The sequence below is a fragment of the Vanellus vanellus genome, assembly GCF_965231255.1.
Source record: "Vanellus vanellus genome assembly, chromosome: 14".
In the NCBI taxonomy this organism is placed as follows: domain Eukaryota; kingdom Metazoa; phylum Chordata; class Aves; order Charadriiformes; family Charadriidae; genus Vanellus; species Vanellus vanellus.
In genome coordinates this window covers 17,931,472-17,953,687 of record NC_138919.1, presented here as the reverse complement: position 1 = coordinate 17,953,687, position 22,216 = coordinate 17,931,472, and the positions used below count along the sequence as shown (strand labels likewise).

At 46.7% G+C, this 22,216-nt stretch overlaps 2 protein-coding genes across 4 annotated transcripts in view; one reads left to right on the top strand and one right to left on the bottom strand.

The window, feature by feature from the left end:
- CHLSN (cholesin) overlaps positions 1-22,216 on the bottom strand; it is a 152,323-nt gene that overhangs the window by 33,902 nt on the left and 96,205 nt on the right. For all 3 annotated transcript variants that reach the window (XM_082490388.1, XM_082490389.1, XM_082490387.1), the window contains exon 3: positions 7,956-8,131. In XM_082490388.1, coding sequence (XP_082346514.1) covers positions 7,956-8,131 — 176 coding nt within the window. The remainder of the gene's footprint in view (positions 1-7,955; positions 8,132-22,216) is intronic.
- The window catches only part of GPR146 (G protein-coupled receptor 146), a 55,070-nt gene continuing 49,003 nt past the window's right edge, over positions 16,150-22,216 (top strand). Inside the window, exon 1 of the mRNA XM_082490386.1 lies at positions 16,150-16,310. The gene's annotated coding sequence lies outside the window, so the exon portion shown is untranslated. The remainder of the gene's footprint in view (positions 16,311-22,216) is intronic.

Here is a 22,216-nt window from a genome sequence, read left to right as displayed (position 1 = left end):
GCCGCGCTCGTGGCCAAGAGCTGCGGACCAACAATATTGCCTGCTTTTTTTCGGTGAGCCTTCTTCAGGCAAAGCCTGGACCGCCCAGTCTGGAGAGCTGTAAAGTTTATAGGTGGAAAAAGAGAGGAGACATAGGTAAGGGACGGTAATCTCCATCAACTCACTAAATTAAAAGGAAGATGTTAATGCGCTTCTTGCAGAGCAGCGGAATTGTTGTATTGGAACCATAAAAAGCAGCTAACCCACCAAGAAGTTAATAACGGTTTAAAAGCAGTTCCTGCACAATGTGACATCCTGTGGATGTCACGCCGGGGTTAGGAAAACACTGGCGGGGCTCCAACAGAGTTCTGCGTACGGCTTGCCACCGGCATCCAGCAAAGCGAATGCAGCCGTCAACGAGTGCATCACAGGGACTGGAAATCACCCCCTCGGCTGCCCGCGGGCACCTCGGTTACACAGGCAAAAGCTGGATGCTGCTATCACCGAGAGTGCGACGTGACATTCGCAGAACCCTAAATGCATAGTTTGAATAATCGGATGACAAGGAGAACACTAACATCTGGAACTGTGTATCACAAAGCCAACTCCGGCACGGTAGGGCATCTGTCCCTTTTACACACAGTGAAAAATTTATTACGGCTATAGCTGGCAGGGTAGTGCCAACGCTGTCATTACCACAAAACTGAGTAATAGTTTGGGGGGAGGAAAAAAACCCAAATGTTTTCAGTGTGCAGCAAATTAAATGTGAAATCTCAATGTGCTACGGCTCAAAGACGAACGCGGTGCTGTCGCCCATAAACCAAAGCCAGAGCGACAGGGGCAGCGAGGCACCGCAGACTCTCGGGCCCTTCTGCGCGAAGCCGGAGCCAGCAAAACAGCACGTTTGCTTCCACATTTGGCATTTCCAGAACAATCACAGACACACAAGTTCAAAGAAGAGCAACAGAGCGCACCGGTGCCTGGAAGGAGCAGCCGAAGCCGAAGGCTGACAGATGCACTGCTTCGCTGGAGGGGCAGCGCGATGGAGAAAACCCATACGGCCACGTGAGGGACGTAAACACCAGGATGGGGAGAAGTTATGTACAAAATGCGGGGCAATACAATGATTTAGAAAACCTTGCTCAATATCAGGTTCAACATAGCAGAACAATTTTTCTGCATCATATACCCTACCAGCAATCTTTGCCTTCTGCAGAAGATAAGTACGTTTCCAGAACAGCCCTAAGCAGCATCGAATCTGGAGAGGGAATAAACTCTCTCCACCTACCCCCAGCAAGAATAACTGCCGGCATACCGGCACCCTAAAAATAGGAAAGGTGTGGGCATTGCAACAGAGAGCTTTGTGGAGTTTCTGAGTAACGCTGGGGCTGCCAGGGAACGGCAAACAAACTGACGTGGCTTCATCAGATGCCACCAGGTACCGAAGTTACACAAGGGAGTGTAGGAGAACAATAAGGTAACTCACTCTTAATAAGACGAGACTTTTTTTTCTCTGCCAGGAACAGAGAGCGTGGCTTCCTTTAAAATGAGGCAGATCTGTCCAACGATTAGCATCGACTGGAAAACACTCCGCCTTACAGACACGCTGGTTTAGGTCACGGAGAGGAATCCCACTTAGAGGCAGGTCAGGCCCTGGTAGAAATTAGAAGTCAAGCAATACGGAAAGTTGAAGAAGCGCTAAAACAAATTCACTGACCTCTCGAGTACTAGGGAAAGTGCAAGCCTTTGAAATCAGATAGTAGCAAGCGCCTGCCCCGGCGCGCATAAAACAGCCACAGAACAGCGCCAAATGCAAATTCATCCTGTATCCGACTCTCTGGATTCACGAGGCTTCTCAGGGAACTAATGAATGTGACAAAATGACTAAAAGCATGTATGAATAGATGAATTACTTGCATAGTTAATGCTGGCCCCAGAACCTTTAAAAACTAACCCCACGCTTATTAAAGCAAAGCTAGCCTCCATCGCTATGCCCCTAACCTTGGAGGAAAAGCTGCTCTTTCAAGACACCTTTGAGCCCCAGTTGTTGATGGGAATTCAGCCACATCGCTGTGTCTAATTACAATAGCTCCTCTTAAGTTCACATCCTATTTTTGCTACTGGCTAATTGAGATTCATCACTTGAGCAGTTCTCCAGCAGTTTATGAAATTCAAGATAACGGATGATCTTTTAGATATGCTGCACCTCCCTATCAGGAAGGAAACTCGTTCTCCGTCCAAGAGGACAGAGGAAGGAGGAACGACACTAAATGCTAATGTTAGTTGCTATTAAACCCAAGGAGTCTGCCTCTGGAGAGAGAAAAAAAAATCTCTGTATGTTTAGATTTCTAGTGTATCAGTTATTCTTAATATCTAAAAGCTTAAGCCACTGAGGCTGAAACATACACACCAGTGCCAAGTTTGAAATGAATAAAGATTAAGGCCAGCAGCAATGAGAATGACTTAAGTTTAAATTCAGAATCAAACATCAAAAGCCATCACTGACCGTGGCTAAAAATATACTTAAACTGTGAGAGGAAAAACAGCTTCAAAATGGTACGGATCAAGGAAGCAAACTCAACCCGCCGCAAGCCCACTCGATGTACTTTAAATTTAGAAACTCTTTTTCAGCATCAACGAGCGTGTCTGTGTTTGCGCAGGAGCTCTCTCAATACAGTCACCTGGGCCCAAATGCGGTAGGGCGAACCGTTTTGTGATTTCCTGGAGGGCCACCTCCATCGCAGCTCTTCGGCCACAAATCTCAAACGGTGCCGCCGCCTTCACAGCCCAGGAGAAGCTTCTGCTGGTTCCTTCCACAACCAGAAACTTCCTAGACGCTAACACTGAACGAACTCTACCTATTAATGCTCTGCTGCAGATGGCCTCTGCTCCAGCAGGAGTAAATATCAACAAATACCACATGAATATATACACACACACACACGCACAGGTGCTTACAGTGACGCCCCTCAGATTTCTACGATCTTTGAAAGGAAGAGCAACATTTCAGCTTTAAAATCTCCCGTGCTTGGCACTGTTTGTAAGAAAGTTTGGCCCGGGACTGGGCTCTGTTTCCATTCTGCAAACCCGGCGGATGAAGAGCCGCCCCGGGGCTGTACACTGCTTTCAGCAGAATCGCCACTGCGCTCAGCAGAATCCACCTCCTGTTCTGCAGAGTCAGACCGTTTCCCCGCTCGAGGGGAAATTCTGCGTCTCACTTCTGTGTCTCCGTAATGGGCCTTTGCTTTGTATTATTCTTATAAGCATCTCTTTTTTCTTTAAAGAAGACTCTGACATTCTCTGAATCCCCCCTAAATTTAAGTTTGGGATGAGGAAAATAAGATCTAGAAAGAAAACTGAAAAGACAATGCCTTGGGAAGCATTCTGGTGACATATATTACCGGTATAACATAAAGCGTTACAGAAAGAAGTGTACTCCAGCAGCTTAGTTTTTAAATTTTAACATGTGATAAATTATTCTGAGGCTTCAGTAATTCACAGCAATATCCAGATAACGATATTATCTATTACTTCTACTTCAGATGATATCAATCTTGTAATTCCACAGACTTTTAGTGACATCTTTTCAGATCTCTCTCTGTTCCTTTGATGGGCGGTGGAGAAAACCATATGTGCAGATCCATATAGCAATGAACTTTCTAAGCCAAACACAAGAACAGAAACGTTTCTAGGAGAGAGCGGCTTGCCAAGACAAACACGTTCTGCCAACATTTTAACACCACAGAAGGTCAGTTAGGTTATAATTAAGTCTAATTACCACTCTCATGAATTGCAACATCTTTTCACTTGAAGGCTCTTAATGCTCAGCAAAGGATGAATTTTTGTTTTATATTTTCCAAGAATCAAAGTAATGAGACATTCTCATCTTGGCTTTCAACCTGAATCAGCGCTTACCATCATGAAGAAAAAAGGTCTGTCGTCATTAAAAGGAAGAGATTTGTGCAGTTGGTTCAACCACGAACACTTCCCCACTCCTGCTCTTCCCTACGCCTCCACAGGAATTTCACAGGGATTTTTTTCTCTTCTGTTCAGTACCACTCAGGTTTTTTTCATTATCCCACATTTTCTTTTTTTCCTTCTCATAGTTTTATAACCTTTCTGCTTCCCTTTTTGCTTTAGCTGCCTATTTTTAATCATGGAATCACAGAATGGTTTAGGTTCCTTTCTATATCTTCAGATCTCCCTCCGCTCCCCCAGCAAACTGGAGAATCCCGTCGCGGTGACTCTCTCCTGTTTCCGCGGGCACGCTGCGGTTGCTGCGCTCAACAGAACCGCGCCGGGAAACCACCTGAGCTTATCTCATCGGGGGGAAAAGGTGAGAGAAAAACTGGTGAAGCAAAGACTTTTTTTTTCTCCCCCTTTCCTTTTCCCGCAGACCAACGCAAAGGGAGAGAGGAAAAAAACAGGCACCATTTGGCTGCTTCTCCTCTATCAGGAGGGCAAAACCTGGTGGACGCCCGTCCTGGGCTATCGGCGTCACCACCGCTATCGGTGTCATCGGCTGCGGTTTGCTCGCTGGCATCAGCTGCTGGTGCGTGTGGCCATCCCGTATGCATGGGGAAAAAAAAGCCTCTCGCAATTGCTAGGATGGTTCTCCAGGAAAATGAGAATTTGACCTCTCCGGAGGCTGGCAAAGCATCAAGGACTATTTGTTTGTAGATTCTAATAACAAACCCGGAACACGGGACGAACTGGTCGGCTGTGCCCAGCAGCTCGGGGGGCGCCGGAGACCCCCAGCAGTCCCCGGCAGCGGGGACGGTTCAATATATTCAATATATTCATCAACGACCTGGATGAAGGGATAGGGTGTACCATCAGCAAGTTTGCTGATGACACAACACTGGGAGGGGTGGCTGACACACCGCAAGGCTGTGCCACCATACAGTGTGACCTGGCCAGGCTGGAGAGTTGGGCAGAGAGGAACCTCATGAAGTTCAACAAGGGCAAGTGTGGGGTACTGCACCTGGGGAGAAATAACCCCACGCACCAGTACAGGCTGGGGGCTGACCTGCTGGAGAGCAGCTCTGGGGAAAGGGACCTGGGATTCCTGGTGGCCAACAGGATGGCCATGAACCAGCAGTGAGCCCTGGTGGCCAAGAAGGCCAATGCCACCCTGGGGTGCATCAAAGAAGAGTGGGGCCAGCAGGTCGAGGGAGGTCATCCTCCCCTATTGGTGGATGGCCGGCTGAATATGAGCCAGCTGTGTGCCCGGGTGGCCAAAAAGGCATCCTGGCCTGTATCAGGAATAGTGTGGTGAGCAGGACTGGGGCAGTGATCATCCTGTACTCGGCACTGGTGAGGCCCCAACCACGAGTACTGTGTTCAGTTTTGGGTGCCACTGTATAAGAAGGACATTGAGGAGCTGGAGCGTGTCCAGAGAAGGGCTACAAAGCTGGTGAGGGGTCTGGAGGACAAATCTTATGAGGAATGACTGAGGGAACTGGGGTTGTTTAGCCTGGAGAAGAGGGGGCTGAGGGGAGACCTTATCACTCTCTCCAACTACCTGAAAGGAGGGGTAGATAGGTGGGGGCTTTGTGAGAGTCCCCTCGTGCCGCAGCGACGCGGCGCGCTGCCTGGGGGCCGCCTGATTCTTCCATTTTATTTCTTCCATGGAACATGCAAAGCTGGTGCAGAAGTGGGGCTTTCTAAGCCCAGCACCCCCCACCAAACAGGAACTGTTATTAACTATGTTTTATTTCCTTCCAGTAACATTTTTGCCACCTCTCCCTGACCTTAGTCCTGGAAACAGAAATCTATTCTCCTGGTGAAAAATCCCACAGACCAGAAAAGATGATTCTTCACTCTGAGGGAACTACTATCTCTTAAAACATGTATGACCCACAAAACAAGTTTAATTTTCCCTTGCATGGCGAAAGTCTAGATGTGTAACAAAAAAAATCTTTCACTGAATGCTAACATTTCCCTTTCAAAGTCATCAAACAAAACTTCGCTAAAACAAATCCAGTGTTTTCCTGTCATAGGCCAAAGCCTCACACAGTGCGCTCTCCTACTGCAAATAGTCTCTTAACAAATAAAAATGACAATTTTAGTTATCGTATGGTACTTCAAGTTCCACCCGTCCTACGGGAGACTCACATGTCATCAGGGAATGGAGATGCCACCTCCCTCAGCCATCCCTGTGTCATGGGCGGCTTTTCATTGTAGGTGGGGCAAAACCTAAATCCCCAGCGCCCTTTCGTTTACTTCCAGTTACGTTAATCTCTTGCATCTCTAAGATTAACTTGTCCTCCCACATATTTTTCGTGCCTGTAGCCCTACAAAAACACGTCGCCTGAAATCCTTGACCCACTGGAGTTGCCGGAGCTTCTCAACAAACTTCCAGAGCTTAAATATTAGTTCCCCTTCCCCAGCTAATACCTTCCTTCTCTGATCACTCTAAATGCACTTCTTTCTTTTTCCAGTCTTGCTGGGTTGAAAAAACTTCTGAGGTGTGAAAGGATTAAGCCGTTCGCCTGTAATTGACAACCGTGGAAGACAGTCCTGGGACATTTGGGTCTTAAATGCTGTCTACGGTGCTGTTTGCTTGGCAGTTCCGCATCTTACCGCTATCCCTGTTAAATCTACAAAGTTCAAATCGGCCGTTGCTGAAATAATCCCTCACGCCCTATTGCCGTCCATAGGGCCCTCGGACTACAAGACCAAATGGCACAGCAGGTCTACTCTTTCAAGTTAATTTGGTACAGATTAAGTGAAAGAGGTTACGTCGAAGTAGTCCAAACCCAGTTTCATATTGTCTCACCTAGCAAGGCAAAAATCCACACACAGACTACAGCGGAGCATCAACCAAAACCCCACAGCTTGTTCCTTCGCCTTCCAAACCTGAAACCCATTATCTCTGGAGCCACCGCTTGCTCGCGCGCATACCAGCGTACAGCCTGCGCAGATGGTTCCGAGCTAACCGTCAATCCAGCCGCAGTTCCAACCAGTGGTGAGCTACTCCAGCTGTTTTCCAGATCAAAAATATTATTGTCATTTCGCTATCGCTGCGTGCTGAGGCTTATGTAACAAAAATGCACATGTCCCTCTGCCTGGAATGCAATTAATTTCCTCCCTCCCCACGGAGTGCGGTACTTAACCATTCAGAGAGTCCGGATGCTCCAGGTTTGAGCGCGGCCGGAGATGCAGCCCCGGAATCGCTCCCCGCGGCAACCCGCGGGCTGTAAGAGGCTCCCGCAGCTCTTACAGACAGGGTACATTTTGCAGTTTGGAAAAAAATAAACACTGTTGTCTTGTTTATACACGGCCGCGGGGCACTATGAATGCTTTGTTGTAGTTCTTTGTTTCAACCATAGACTTTGCTTAATGTTGGAATTTTAAGTATTCTAAATAAGCGCGCTCGCTAGATGAAGTAATTGCTTCCGATCTGAAACCAGCCGCTAGACTTGCTACGCGCTTCGGTACGCAAAAATAAGGCATTGTACACTATTAACTTTAAAACAGTGGCAGAATCCCATCTCAATTTACAAATACCCAAATATCACGCAGACGGTTAAATTCAGATTCCATAAGGGTCGACCCCTTGTTCCAATTTGCTCCTGTAAAGAGCACAACTGGAACTCCTTCGCTGAAAACAGCGCACTTCAACAAGCTCACTGCCTCGCCGCAGCCTTTGCTGCAACGCGCCTTTCACCTTCGTGAGCGCGGCTCACCCCCGGGCTATTCCTACACCACCTCTAAGGCGCTCAGGGCAGGAGCTGCCCTCCTGCCAGACGCCTCTGCCCCGTACCGAGCGCCCCTCAGCCGCTCCCGGGACACGAACACCACGGGGTGAGCAGCCCCGGGGTGTCAGCTCAGATGAAACGTTAACTTCGTGCTTGGCTGCAGCCATTTCCTTTCATGTGGTATCATTACCCGCTTCAGCTTGTTCGGGATTGCCGGCACCGTTTACGGCTTACTTCTGCAGGGAGCACCTGCGGTGGTTGTGCTGTTCGTACCTGGTTAAATAGGCCAGAGCCAGCTCGGACCCCGACGGCTTTTGGGGCTCTGCCTTTTTCGTAGAGATTCCAGCTTCCCTCATCAGCTGTTTTTCTTTCTTCTTGCGCTCTTTCTTTAATTTTCTTTCCAGTTTCCTCCTTTCCTCTGCGGTACGTTCTTCCTCTTCTTTTGTTGCCTGAAATAATCAACATTTAAATAAAGCGTTTATATTTCTGTAGGAAAGAACGAAATATCCATCGATGCAATAGAAGGGCACAGGTAATATTTAAAACCAGAAGCTTTAAGCTCCATTATTTGACTGTTCACTATACTTCCATCCCCCCCCCCGCTCCGCTCAGTTCCCAGAACTATTCGTAGCACACCCGCGGAAACCTGCGGCACGGCCCTCTGTAGACAATTATCCCGTTCTCAGCAGTGCGGGAACCTGAGCGCTTTCCAGTTATGTATTAAACATCATATCTAAGATTTGCTGTCCTGTTTGTTCGCCCATACTCCCACCTGAGGGGGGAACGGGCACGGCAGAGGCTGTTCCGTAGTGGAAGGAGGGTATGGAGGTTTTTTTACAGCACACACACATTTAAGTGGGAGAAGGAGATTTTCCTTAAGATCCTGAGTTTCTGGGGCTGCTTGTTGTGTAACCTCACACTCCCCTGGACTGAGAAAACCTCTCTGCCACACAGGGGCTTCATCTCCGTTATCCCAAAGGAGAAGATGTGACTACTACCATCTTCATCCAAGACCTCGTGGAGATCCTTTAGCAATCTTGGGTAAACACATGCACAATTTTCATAAACAAAGGCTGAAGTTTCTTTAGGTTCATAGGCAGAATAGTTAATTATTCACATGGAAAGCCAAATTACTATAAATATACCCATCAGTATACTCTAAATGAAAATATTTATTTCACGTACAGATGAAGAGCATTAAATAGATACGCTGAGTTTATTAGGGAAAATCCAGTGTGAGATCACACAACGCAGAAATAAAAAGCTGTTCCACAGCAAGATGCAACGGACTCCAGGGACTCCTGGAAGTCTGAGAGAGGTTCATTTATGTCTTTCCAGGCAACAGCCCTACTGAATTGTTTAGTGTCAACTAGAAGCATAAAAAATCACAGCTGGTCTAATACTCGATGGCTGTTTACTCAATGCCCTCCCCAAGACTGCCTCTTTGCAGAGCCCCACCTCCTCTAACCATGGTCGTACACAGACCTTCACAAAACCGTCGACAAAGTAGCTTCTGGGTATCCCAACCCCTACGCACCCCGGGAAGCAGGAGGGATTTGGACACGGTGAAGCCACCTCTTCTGTGCAACCTCCCCCAGTGACAACGGAGCAATGAAAAAATACGAAATTCTGCAAAGAAGGCTGTTACACTGTAGTGGTGTTGCTTTTGGGTATTCCCACGTCCAAGACTGAAGGGGTCGTGCTAATTCTTAGCTTATATGATAGTTATAGACCTCACACAGTCCCAATTAAAACTTTGATGCCTTCATCGTGGTTTAAGGACCTCCGGGTCCTTAGCCACCCCCCCAGGTCAGGCACTGCGATACAGCGCAGGCCAAAGGTCTGAACGCTGAGGAGCATTCAAATACCACCTTCTCCTCCAAGTAAGGACGGATAAGCCAGTAACAAAAATACTGTAAGTATCAGCTTCTGTGACGAGCTCTGGGTTTGTAGCTCCTGTTTGCTGTGCGCTGCTGCCCTACGGTCGTCTGTAGCCAACTCAGAATTGCAAACATTGACACACTTCTAAATTCGGGGGTTCCGATTGGAATAGGCTGTCAGGCTCCCGGTTTTTTATCTAACCATATTCAACATCTTCCATTGAGACCGTGTAAATATCCCGCTCGCGACACTTAACGGGAAGAGGTGGGGCTGCGGGCAACACTGGGGAAACATAAAGGACTGCAGTAACATGAAATATGAGAGAGGTGTTGCCCAAAGAGTAACGATTTCCCAATCCAATGGCCAATGGGCCAATTTGCCAATTGACTCCATTAATTAATCCACTTCCTCAGCAACAGCTGTACCGGGTTTGTTAAGACAACCTGAGCAAGCAACAGATCCCTGGGAGGCCAGGCTATATATATAAGATGGGGTCTCTCGGTAGGGAAAAGCCACCCACCAAGAGCAGAGGAAATGGGACGGATGTAAGGTGGCCCGAGAAACATCTACCTGACCTGTACACGAGTGGACTTTGAAGCAGACTCCTATATGACAAGGACAGAAAAATGGGAGATGGCAGGCAAGTGGTTGTTGTGTTATTTAAAACATAATTCTTCTGCTCCAAATAAATAGAGTACACTTTCTGACGTTTCTGCCAAGTCAGCACATCCCTCAGACACTCCAACCACACGCTGATGAAGGTGGAGTGAGCGGGGAGAAGTAGGGCCTCCCAGAGGAGCCGCTCATGCCCACAGCAGCTGTATTAATTAGCACCTCCCATCCCGAGGCCGGGGGAGATAGAGGAGTCCAACCGCCACCAGCATTTCCAAGAACAAGAATTCCATTCGCAGAGCGGACTTGGGTCAGATGCGGCAGCTTTGCTATAGCATCGGCCTTGCCCGGCGAGGTCCTCGGCTAGAGCATCGCCTAGCCACAGCGGCCAAGCCAAGGGAGAAGAAACGCTCTTCCTCCTCCTTCTGCTCCAGGAACCCAAAACTGAAACAGAAGATCAGCCACGGCACGGAAAGGCTGGTTAAAACCACTTTATAAAGTGACAAATCCTTAGCGTTATGTCAACTTGTGTTTGCCCAGTGCTTTCAAGCAAAAATCCAGAGATGGTGCTAAACAACGGTATTCTTGCCGCCATTTGAGCCAAGGACGGTTAAACAGGGCCATACCTGAACACGACCTGGTTCACCAGAGACACCTGCCGAGGGCAAAACACTTGTTCGGACTCATCTTTTCAACTCTGTTATCAAAGACCAAAAAAGGACAAGAAAGTAGAAATTTGGATAGATGGGAGCGGGACAGTACAGAGGACTTGCTTTTTTTGTTTAAAAACTTTTATGGAAAAGCCAGCATTCGTGTGTAAGTACATGCAAAAAAAGCCACGTATGTCGCATCTGTAGAGAAGGCATTTTATAACTCGTGCTGAGAATAAAGTAATATTTAGGGAGAAGGTGGGTACGTAATTGTTATACAGGAAACAACGTTTGCATTTGGAAAGCCACCCTGGTACTTACTAAAATAACAATCCAGCCACACAAAGCCCAGGAAAACACTGAGGGTGGTCATTTATAAAGTGTTTGTAAAAGATTACTACAGCAGCTGTCCAACAGACGACACGCTACAGTTAATCTTCTTTTAAAAATAATGTAATGAATTTGTTTACTTTTCTGTGAGCCATGAAGCTTTCAAATAAAGCGACTGTGGCACATCATTAGAGCTGCTCCGATAAAGAGGCCTCCGCTTGGTCATACGTACAGTAAATGCATCTCTCCGTACCTTCCCTCCCCCCGCAACGTTCCTCGCATCACCAGAAAGCTTTTTATCCCTCTCCCTGGTCGCTCCATTAAAACCAAACCACGTTGCTGCCTCCCTGCAGGTCCCAAGGTAAATCCCGAGGATGTTTGTTGCCAGCATCGCCGTTGACGCGCCATGGGATGTCCAGAAGGAGAGCGATGTTCTCCCCACGGGGCTGGCGCCGTCCCGGGCACAGAAAAGTCTGCTTTTACGGCCGGAGGTGGCCACTGCTAGCCCACAGCCTGGTCCGCGGGCAAGGGGCTTCCCCAGGCTGCCGGCACCCATCTTGCCGAAGCGCCCACAACTTCACAGCTCAACCAGCTTTGCTAGTTGCAACCTCGCTTTTCTCCATCCACGGCAACTTGATTGATCCAGTAGTACGTACCACAATCTGTCCTTGAGCGGTTTTCAATTTGCAAGTTCTATTTGCTTCATAAAATACCTACATTTTGGTGGAATATTCTCCACTGAAGCTGAGGGTGGTTTTATTGCAATTAAAAAAAAAAAAAAAACAAACACAACCAAAAGCCAACTTCCCCAAAACGTGGGACTCAGAAGAAAACAAAACCAAACCTTTCACTGGAGTGTAAAGCCTAGCTGTATTTATTTTAACTTGGGTGACCTCTGTTATGATACCCTACTGATGCATTTCTCCTTTCCTCAAATCAACAGCCTTATTTTTAAACTTTGCTTTCTCTGCACCGTTAGTGTGACTGTTTCTCTGGAAGATGTGTCTGCCATTCCGATTAAGAGTTTTAGTGTTATGTCACTATTTAAATTAAAAAAACCCCAACCAACAGGACTTCATTGTTTTGAGGTCATAAATAATCCACACTGTCCCCTTCTATATTTAAAAAGTGACATCACAATTTGTAGTGCTACAATTTAGTCTTAACTACAACATTGTAAAGTCCCCGTTTGAGCGGCCGAGACACTTGTTTATTGACGTGATAAATTTAAACCATATGCATACAGAAAAAAAAGACACAACAGCGGTTTATTTGCCAAACCCGCTGAGCGCTACCACACCACCTCGGCCCGTGGGCTCATTAGATCTCAATCTAAACAAGGTCAGGCTAGGTCAGCGCGCGTGAATGAACGACATTCAGAGGGGAACCGGTGGACTTTTCGTGATTAAGGAGGTGGGAGTCTTTCACTTGGAAACTTTCCAGAAGCCCCGAAAAGGTGCTAAATGGGATATTGCCACTGAACGCCACAGTTCGAACAAGGCAGACCCCCAAATCTTTAATCTGGGCTCATAAAAATCCATGTCGTCTTCGCAAGGGTATGGAGATGTGAGCTCAGACACCTTCAAGCAAATTCCCAAAGTCCATCCCGTACCACGTCAATCCGCGTGCAAAGGGCTGGGACTGCCAACGCAGCGCCTTGCACCCCTGCCAGCCTTGAAAGTCCCAAACGGTGCGTCAACATAGTCATGTGCCGTAAATAGTCCAAGGCATCTGAGTCGAACTATCTGGAAGCTTCAGCTGTGGCGGTTTCAGATACCGGTTCAAGTTCTCCATTATTCTTTGTAATCTGGAAGTACGGCACAAATTTAAAACATTTCGCAAGCATTCTTTAGGAAGGCGTTTATTCAGAACCGAGAAAAATAACTATAATTGCAAGAGAAACTGCAAAAGGCAGAAAGATGTACTCAATACAGCATTTCATAAAGATATCTGACCCTTTTTTCTTCAGCAGAAGTGGCCAAACCAAACGGGTGTAGTTCTTCAGAGAGGGCATCGGCACCACAGCTTACCCGGGCAGGGGACCGTGACCCATAGCTGAGCAGCCACGACCACGGTGGTGTTATCAGCACTCGTACTGAATTGTGTTTCAGCAGGGCAGCAAGAGCCTTTTTCAATTTGTTTCCAGATTCATAGTTACCCAAAGGTCCTTGATTGCCTCATGCTTGAGCAGAACCGAAGACATCTTCTCAAGACTTCCGCTCCTCCTCCTCCTCACTCCTCCCCGCTTCAGCCTCCTACGTTCGCGTCCCCAGCTGGATGTCGTCAGCACAGAACACGGTTGACAAAGACTCAGAAACTCTGAAGAATCGCAACAACGAACCAAATACTCATTTATTACAAATTTGCCTTTGGGATTTGGCTGTGTAGGTCTGAACCTTCCGCCTGTTGAGGGGTTCGGCTCTGCTGCCAAACCCATAGCAGCGACCACAGACCCAGCCACAACACCAAATTATTATTTGTTAGTACCAGCGAATCCAGCTCCTCCAAAAGCAAAAAGCCTTTTATCCTTTTCGACCAGCACAGCAACGCAAGTCCGTAAAAGAGCAAAGCAAGCAACATCAGAAATTCAGAGGAATAAATTATAACTTGACTAACGTGACAAACATATAAAAAGGGCGTCAAATTTTCGAACTCCAAAGAGAAAGATGGGGAACTGGATGATACGGCTTATTTCATAGTAGGAGTATTGTATCGCCTTGTTTGTTCATTAAACTCATGTTATTTCATAACTTTTATTATAGAGAAATGTCAAAAGGGGCTTTGTTCACTGACCAAGAGCTGACGAGGAGCTACCGACCCGTCACGGAATGGCTTCTGCCTACAAGTAGCCTTTTGCCCCCAAAATGCCCCGTGCGCGGTACGAGCATGCAAACCGTCCTGTTTCTGTCGTACACAAGACACCCGAACCCAGATAAATAAGGGGCCATCTGCCAGCTTGGAAACACAAAGCGGGATCTTATAAGCAGAGTTCAAAACCCACCGAGAAGAAAGGCTGGCAAACCTCCGAGGGAGGTTCAGAAAAGGAAGACCGACAGATGATTTACTACCTGAGGCGCGTCAAAGCGCCGGGCCACAACCACCCCCCCAGAAGCTGCAGAAAATCGTTCACGGCCGTATTGAATTTAAAGAACTATTTTCTATCATTTAGAAGCTCACAAAACGAAGTATGGCCCAGAGAGGGCATCTGAAATTTCATTACTGAGCAGAAAGCAAATTTTGAATGAAAAGTAACATTTGTAGAAGTATACCTCCCTACACCCTGTCCGTAGCACCTGCAGGGGAAGATTTTTTAAAAAGTATACGTCGCTCAACGAAAAAAATTAAATTTTTTCATAAAAGCTCGGTGTTTTCAGAATCTCAACTCCTCCCAACAAAACCATTGGGAATAACTTGCATTACGTTGATTTGGAAAGGTTTCTGTAGATGCAACCCAGGCAGAAAAGCCTCAAACAAGTTCTGCAGGAAGCCCCATTTAAGTAAGAACAAGCTTTTTATCTTTCTGATCCAGGAAAGGATCCTTTTAGTGGTCATCTAAGTGTTTGGGTTTTCTTAAAAAAAAGCGCCCTTGGTGTACCCAGCCACAAGCGATGAGGTAGCACCCTAAATTTGCAGCAGCAGTTCAGAGTAAGATGCACAGCTTAATTTACAGCTATGTGATCTTTACACGCTTCGTAGATTTACAGCCAGTTCTGAAGAGCGCATAGAGTGTTATCATTAGGAACTGCCAAAGAAGAAGCAATCGAACCATTTACTAAATTAACCGAAAGCGTTTATAGGCACACAGAACAATACAGTTCACAGAACTCAGCTTCTTGTTGAAGCCCGCTTTATAGATTGTTTGCTCCTATAAAATACATACTGCCGCAGACTAAGTCCTGAGGCATAAATCAGGACCATATTTTATTTCTCATTTTTCTCCACCAGTATCACAGTCTGAGTACAAGAGAACTATTTCAGACACCGCCGCGACTGCCGGCTTGGGGAACGTAGTTGTGCTCCATTTGCCAGGAATTTTCACATATTTAGTGAAGGATTTTGCTTACTCTCTAACCCTCAATTAAACCATGTTAACCAATCAGGAGAAGATGGAATTTAAAAAAAAAAAGAAAAAAAAAGAAGGAAACCCCTCGGAAATCATTTGTATCCCGGTCCCTGTGGCTTACACACAGCCCTTTTAACCCCTCCCCAACAACGCAGGGAGGAATTTTAATAGAAGGAGCACGGGATGTTTTCATCGCCACCAAAGTCGTCCCCTTTGGGGGGGGTGGGGGGGTGGGGGGGAGGGAGGCCGGCAATTTCTTCCGAAGTTTAAAAAGGCTTTGGGCTGCGAGAGGAGGCAGAGGCAGAGCACAGGCTGTTTTGAAATCTTTGCTGGAGAATTAAAAAAAAAAAAATAAATAAAGAAGAAAAAAAAAAAAAAAACCCAACCCCAACCACCAACCAACCCCAAACCACGAGTTCGCTCTCCTCCAATGAAAGCGGCAGCGGAGGCTGTAGGCAGGTTGCCAGGCGAGCTCGGCAGCGTGACCGCGCTGCATTGAGTCGCTTTAATGAAAGCCAGGAAAGAACACATTACACAGTGTTTCTTCGGAGAGCCAGCTCGCCTCCAGTGATTGAAATCAATAAAAACAGTCGGCAAGGGGCCCAGTGGGGGAAGAGAGAAACCTCCACTACAGCATTCACTTGGCTTTCCACTTTCTCCCTCCCCCCGCTGCCCCCCCCCCCCCCCCCCCAAAGTTAAACTCCGAAGATCCCCATGAGGAGCTACTTCGCTTCCAGCGCTGGGAAGACGCTGGTGGGGCTTTAAAGGCGGCGAGCGCTCTCCCTTCGCCTCCCGGCGCGGAGGACGCGAAAGGCTTGTTTGGAATTTGAATCCCGCCTGGGAAAACTTCATCGGACAAGTGCATCCTTCTGCATTTCGGGGAAGGGATGGATTTTACGGTCGGAGAATGCTAAAAGGTGAGAGGGGAAAGCAGAGGCGGAATCTGACTGAGCCCGAGGTAGGATGTCCACCACGGCGGAGGGGACCTCTGAAGCTGCGGGAAGGACGGCGAGCGCGCGCCTGAGACCGGCACCATCCGCATCCTAAAGCGGCCGAAACGTTCGGGAGCACGTGACCGACGGGCCGACCCAGGTAAGCAGAACCCGCTTTTAACCGTCCGCTGTTCGGCGTCCCAAATCGGAGCGAGACCTTCCTGCTTCAGCCTCCACGGACCGCCCCGCGTCCTCCCTCGTTAACCTCGGGCGAGTTAACACTAAGCTGGTCCCGGCTGAAAATCGCGTCGGGCCACTAATCCTCACTGAACTATAAAACATGCACAAAAGCCCTTTGTTTACCGTTTTTGTGCTGAATTTGCTGGTTGACAAGGTAGGAGGGGGCCGTTGCCCGCGTCCAGGAGGTCAGGGAACGCGGCTGACACCGCACGCCGGAGCTGACCGTGATCTGAGAGAGTGCCAGTAATGAATTTCTAATATGGTCCATATTTATCTATTTTATTTATGTATTTTAATCACCATAGCAGCCACATACAGTACATAGTTGCGCCGAGCTCCGAGTGCTGATCTGTACCACGAATTCCAGCCGCTCGCAGGCACGGGGGCTCGGCTGCCGCTCCTGTCGAGAAGAACTTGGCGACTATTTGCGAATAGAGCCAAGGGGGATTGCGGGCACGGCGGTTGGGATTGACCGACACGGCTGTACCCAGCACGTTGCCCCTTCCGCCACGACCCTACTGCACGCGGTTTTTTACGCGGACGCCCCTATAAAAACGGGAAAGCCACAAACCACAGCTGTCGATCGCAACGTCCTTCTGACGGTTTTGGCCAACTTCAGGTGATTTATGTAGACTTCAGTGAGACGCGAAGGGTGAAACCCAAGCCTGCCTTTTGCAAGGCAAGCAAAAACGATGGTAGGACATCTCTTTTCCAGCAACGGCAGGAATTCGCTGGGACAGACATTAAACTAGGTGCCTATGGAGCAAGAGCAACCATGCTTGTCCCCTCCGTGCTGGCCATCGGCTAGATGTTGGCAGCAGCTCACGCGCTCCCTGTGGAGAGCTGGGGAGGGACTGGGGAGGGACTGGATGCCTCCGCTTCCACTCAGGACCCCCCAGGGGGATGTTTTGGCACCTCATTATCCCAAACCTGTGGGGTACAAACACAGCCTGGATGACTCCGATGGTAGGGAGAAGGGACTTCCCAGAGTCTCCTCCATTTCAGGACCACCAGACTGGAAGAATTTAGTACTGCACTGCAAGTGCATATGTATTTCTGCAGGTGCAAACGGTGCTATTTTATTGGAAAATGCAGACTTTTAAGGGTGTTTTTATTATTTTCTCATCACATGGAAATGGAAATGCCCCACACACTTGAGTGGTGGTCACTTGAGAGTGACCTGGAGAGCATCCCCATGACCATAAGTAAGGGACTGTTATTTCTGAATATAAGTGTAAGCGCTTTTAAAGCGTGAGCTGTTCTGATCAAGCTATGAAAATGACTGAGGCTATATTGAAATAGTAATAAGTTTTTGCACCGATTTCATCGGTCCAGTTTCGAACTCTTCATACAGAACAGCTGCAACATTATAGCTGAAGATGTAATTAAAAAACAGTAATTTACAATTTAAAAAAAAGCAAAGTTGTGATTCATAATAGAAGATGGCCCCATAAGAGTTTTTGGGCATATCCAGAGACCCAAGATCCACCTCACTCTCCAGTTTTCAAAATCTGTTCCATGTTTCGCCTCCCCCCTGCACAGATCCTTTGCAGAAATCACAGCACCTTCATAGTTGGGGAATCACAGCAATCACTCCCGCACCAATCAACAAGTCTGGTTGGCGCTGCTCTGGGAGCTAAATTTATCCTGATGCAGAGGCACTCACTGAAGTCTTCACTTCACATGTCAAACAAGGCAGGCTTAGGCGAGGCTTCGGCAATGCGTATCGCTTGTACCCACGTTCCCAAGCTCAGGTGATATTCCTCCCCATTACTCTCCCAGCAGAAAATATAAATATTACCTTTAAAGCGGCGTGCAGGGTATTTTTGTTCGTAATGATGTGTTTTTTCGGAAGCTAAGGGGTATGAGTTTCCACAGCGTTTACTGTTCATGGAATGTGTTCTTTTTCAAACACACAACATAGAAGAACAGTATCATCATGTGTTTTCTTACTCAGAAGATGTTTTGCCCAAATACAGATATCCCAGCAGTCAGAGCACTTGGCACAGTTTGTCAGCCGTGCCAATGTTATTAAAGCAGATTCCCCAGCAGTGACCCAGTCCTTCAGATCCTCCGTTAGAGTACGGAGATCTGGAAGAATCCCTCGTTGCTCTGCTGAGGCGGATACAACAGAATAGAATCAATGGGAACCTGTTTCTCCCATTTCTACTGGTCGTGACAGTCTCACACCATCAGGAGCACTTCGACCTCAACAACAAGTCACATCTTCACCACAGTCAAGAGCTCCTAACAGTTCATCCCAATTGTCCTTACAGCAATATACATTGGTAAAAGCGCTTTTTGAAAACAGTATATAAGGTTCTGTAACAGTCAGCAAAGGAGACGAAACGCTTTTAAAGGTGGAAGGACAAACGTTTCATTTTCATCTCATCTATCTAAATCTTTATGAAGGGAAAGATCTGGGATTCTACAAAACAAGTTGAATGGCTATTCCAAAAATGCTGAAATTCAACAATACAAGGGCAAATATCGAGGTCTGCTAAACACCTGGATCGCCCATCTGGGGCGAAACATAAGACTTGTGTCTGCACCGGTGGAAAAAGGCTGTTGCCATCCCTTTCAAATGAACACGACCTGACACTTTGCGAATACTGCAAAGCTGCAAGGTTTCTCCTTTCTCATCCACACCAGTGGTTCGTGTACACAGCACTGAATGCATTCAGCTCAGTATATTTAGTTTGCTCAGTCTCAAACTGACAGCTTCTCTGTAACGTACCCATTCTCACTAAAAAATGGAACGTAATTAAACATACAGTTGGAGAAGGTACATTTTCCCCACCTATGGGAGAGACGAGTGAAGCAGGAGACTGATGATTCAATGAAAATAAAGGGTTATCGATCCCTAGGCAGGCAGTTTTCCTTACGATTCAAACAGGAATCCTTATGTTTTACTTAGGCAGACATTTTTGTTAAAAACAGAAATCAAAATCCCTAAAAAACCTCATACCTCTTTACCAACTTTAGCTTCAGCTCCAGAGTGCAACAGGATGTGTAGCTAGAGGGAATTAATGTCCTGGCACGTATCCTCTACTTTCAAACGCTTTGCGTTCTTCCAGTCAATTAAAAGAAACAAAATAATACCTCCACAAATTCCTATTCATTGGTTTCTTATTTAACAAAACTAGTATCACTGCACTTTGCTCTGCAAAGATACTGTTTTAAAAAAATCGTTCATTATTCCGGAATGTATTTCATACCTACATCTATTTAAATATTCAGCTGCACGTGCACGCAGGTGCCGAAACGTGCAACGTTCGATTTGTGAGGAGCGAGACCCAGAAGGAGACACTCAGGAAAAGGGAGAGGACAGGATTCCTTTCTGTAGCGAATGATTCGACAGCCCTAAAAGAGACACTCACAGCAACACAGGCAGCCCCTCACCCGTCCTGCCGCTCGCACCGTCACAGCTGAGCATCAGGGCGTCGACAGCCCCTGCTCACCTCTTGCCACTTCGTTTGCTTTACCATCGGATAAACGGTTCGGGGGACAGAGGGCTGGACCCTCCGTTTGGTTATGAAAGGAGAGACCTCTTAACATAAAACACGGAATGGATGTGATGGACACCACAGATGTTTGCATTCGACTTTACGTCCTGTGATAACCAGAGGTGGGTGTCTGAGCCGACGACAATTACGTCTTGTGAAATGATTAGTCTTGTAAATATATATAATTTCCGTAAGTCGAGCTCTGAACACCTGTGTGCGGAATCTGAACCTGTTTAAAGAAACAAGTACTCTAAGGTTGACTCGTGTCTCACGTACGGTTCAGTTCCCACCGAACATCCCGTTTTCGGAAGTTTTGTCTGAAGGAGAAAGGTAAAGGAATACCGGTTCCAGGCGTTGACAGGAATGACGTCCCGGTCCGCCTGCTGCTCTCCCAGGCACGACGGTCAAGGCGAGCAGTACTGTCTCGTTAACCGCGACTGGTAGGAAAGAAGCACTTCAGTCCGTTACTCGTCAGTTTGAAATGGTCCCCTGAATGTTCCTTAAAGGCAATTCCATCCATATTTTCAGCATTTTGAAAGTCTCTGAAATTCCAGTGCAATCCATTCCCAAATCCTATTTATTTAGGAACGCTGTGCGTCCTTTCTGTTCTTGCGAGCTCCCTGGTGGCCACACGGCTGTGATACCAACTCTTCAGCTCTCCGAATTTATCACTCAGTCCCGGAACACTGAAATGACATCTGGTTTTTATAGCGTCAGGTGTGCCCTCGTTATGCTTTTGTGAGGCAGAGCAGAAAATTGAAAAACAATTTTGATTTAAGACCCTAAATTAAAACCTGTCGACTGTTTAGTAAAAAATACTCCATAAAACCTGTTTGTATTTCAACAGACCGCACTGAAGAATGTCATTGCAAAAGCAGCCCAAAACAAAGTGCTGGTGGTGTTTGCTTAGTTTGGAATTAAGGCACCTAGGCAAGTTATCCAAAAATCCAATTGTATTAATCTACGTTTCAATAATAAGTAGATTACACATATTTATAAAGGAAATATTATCGTTTATGTGGACTGAATTTACAACTTGTGTTAGTTTCAAAGTCAGGCTTTACATGCAGAAATTACATTTTCCACCTTTGACGAAGCAAGTAGAAACACAACAGAAAGGGGCAGTTGCCCACATGATTTTAAAATTAAGTACAAAAGAGAGTGGATAATTACAGATGGAATAACATGTGACATACAAGCCAGCATGGACCAACCCGCGAACAGGAGGTTTATCACATACCTTTTCTCTTATCGCGGATTTTTGCAGGCAACCAAAGAAAGGAAAGGTTCAGGGTAGGAATAGCGGGTCCCTAAGTCCCTTCTCCACCGCAGAGGGGGCCGCGCCGCAGGAGGCGCTGGGAGGGTCGGGAGGAAACGCAGACCGCCAGAGGTAAATCTGTGCATTGTTAGTGAAAGAAGAGTCGGCGTTTCCGCAGCGCATACGGGATAACGGCTAGAGTGGGAATAGATTGCAGAGCTTTGAAAGTGAAGCAGTTTCTGCTCGGCAGATTAAAAGGAGAGCAAAGGGAGAGAGAGATTAATAGCAAACGGGAGGTCCAACTCAAGGGAAATTCGGATCGTTGAGATTTTTGGAAAAAAAAAAAATTAACTAGTCTGGAAAAATGCCAAGACATCAGAATTCTCTTTTGAATGGCAACAGAAAAGCTTCATATTTCTTTTTACTTGCAAAAAATACGACATACTTTAAAACAGGAAAATAAAACTAAAATCAAAATTAAAATAAGGATTCTACCTTAACGTTGAGACATTCTGGTATTACGAATGTGAAATGAGAAATTGGATACCATAGTGCTCTGTAGAAGATTAAATTAGAAGTCAAGATGATTCTTAAAACACTTTAAATAAAATTGCAATCTCCAAATGAAAAAAGAAATAATCAAGTTTGAGAAAGATTTTCTCATTTTTTTCTTTTCTTTTAAAAAAAAATTCTTTAGAAATGGGTACTTTCCCTTGGAATAGTGGGAGCTAAAATCACACTGGAAGGCGGAGGGTAGAAGGAGAGATGACCTGCTGGCAGCGACGCCGGCAGCGTGGTTACAGCAAGGCAAAGTGAGGGCGAACTGGGAGCACTGGGAAAGCCGGCGAAGCCAGGGAAGTCAACACCTAGTGTTCCTTCGAGATAGCAAAGACAAACACATTTTACTTCCTGCACAGGATTCTTCCAGATGCGCTGAATGAACTCTTCATTTATTTAATTCTTCCATAAAATCTGTCACGGACCCTTAAAAACTTCTATTAATTGACTCAAAAAAATCCCACAGCTGTTTTGAAGCACTGACTTATCTCCCCCGTCCACGAC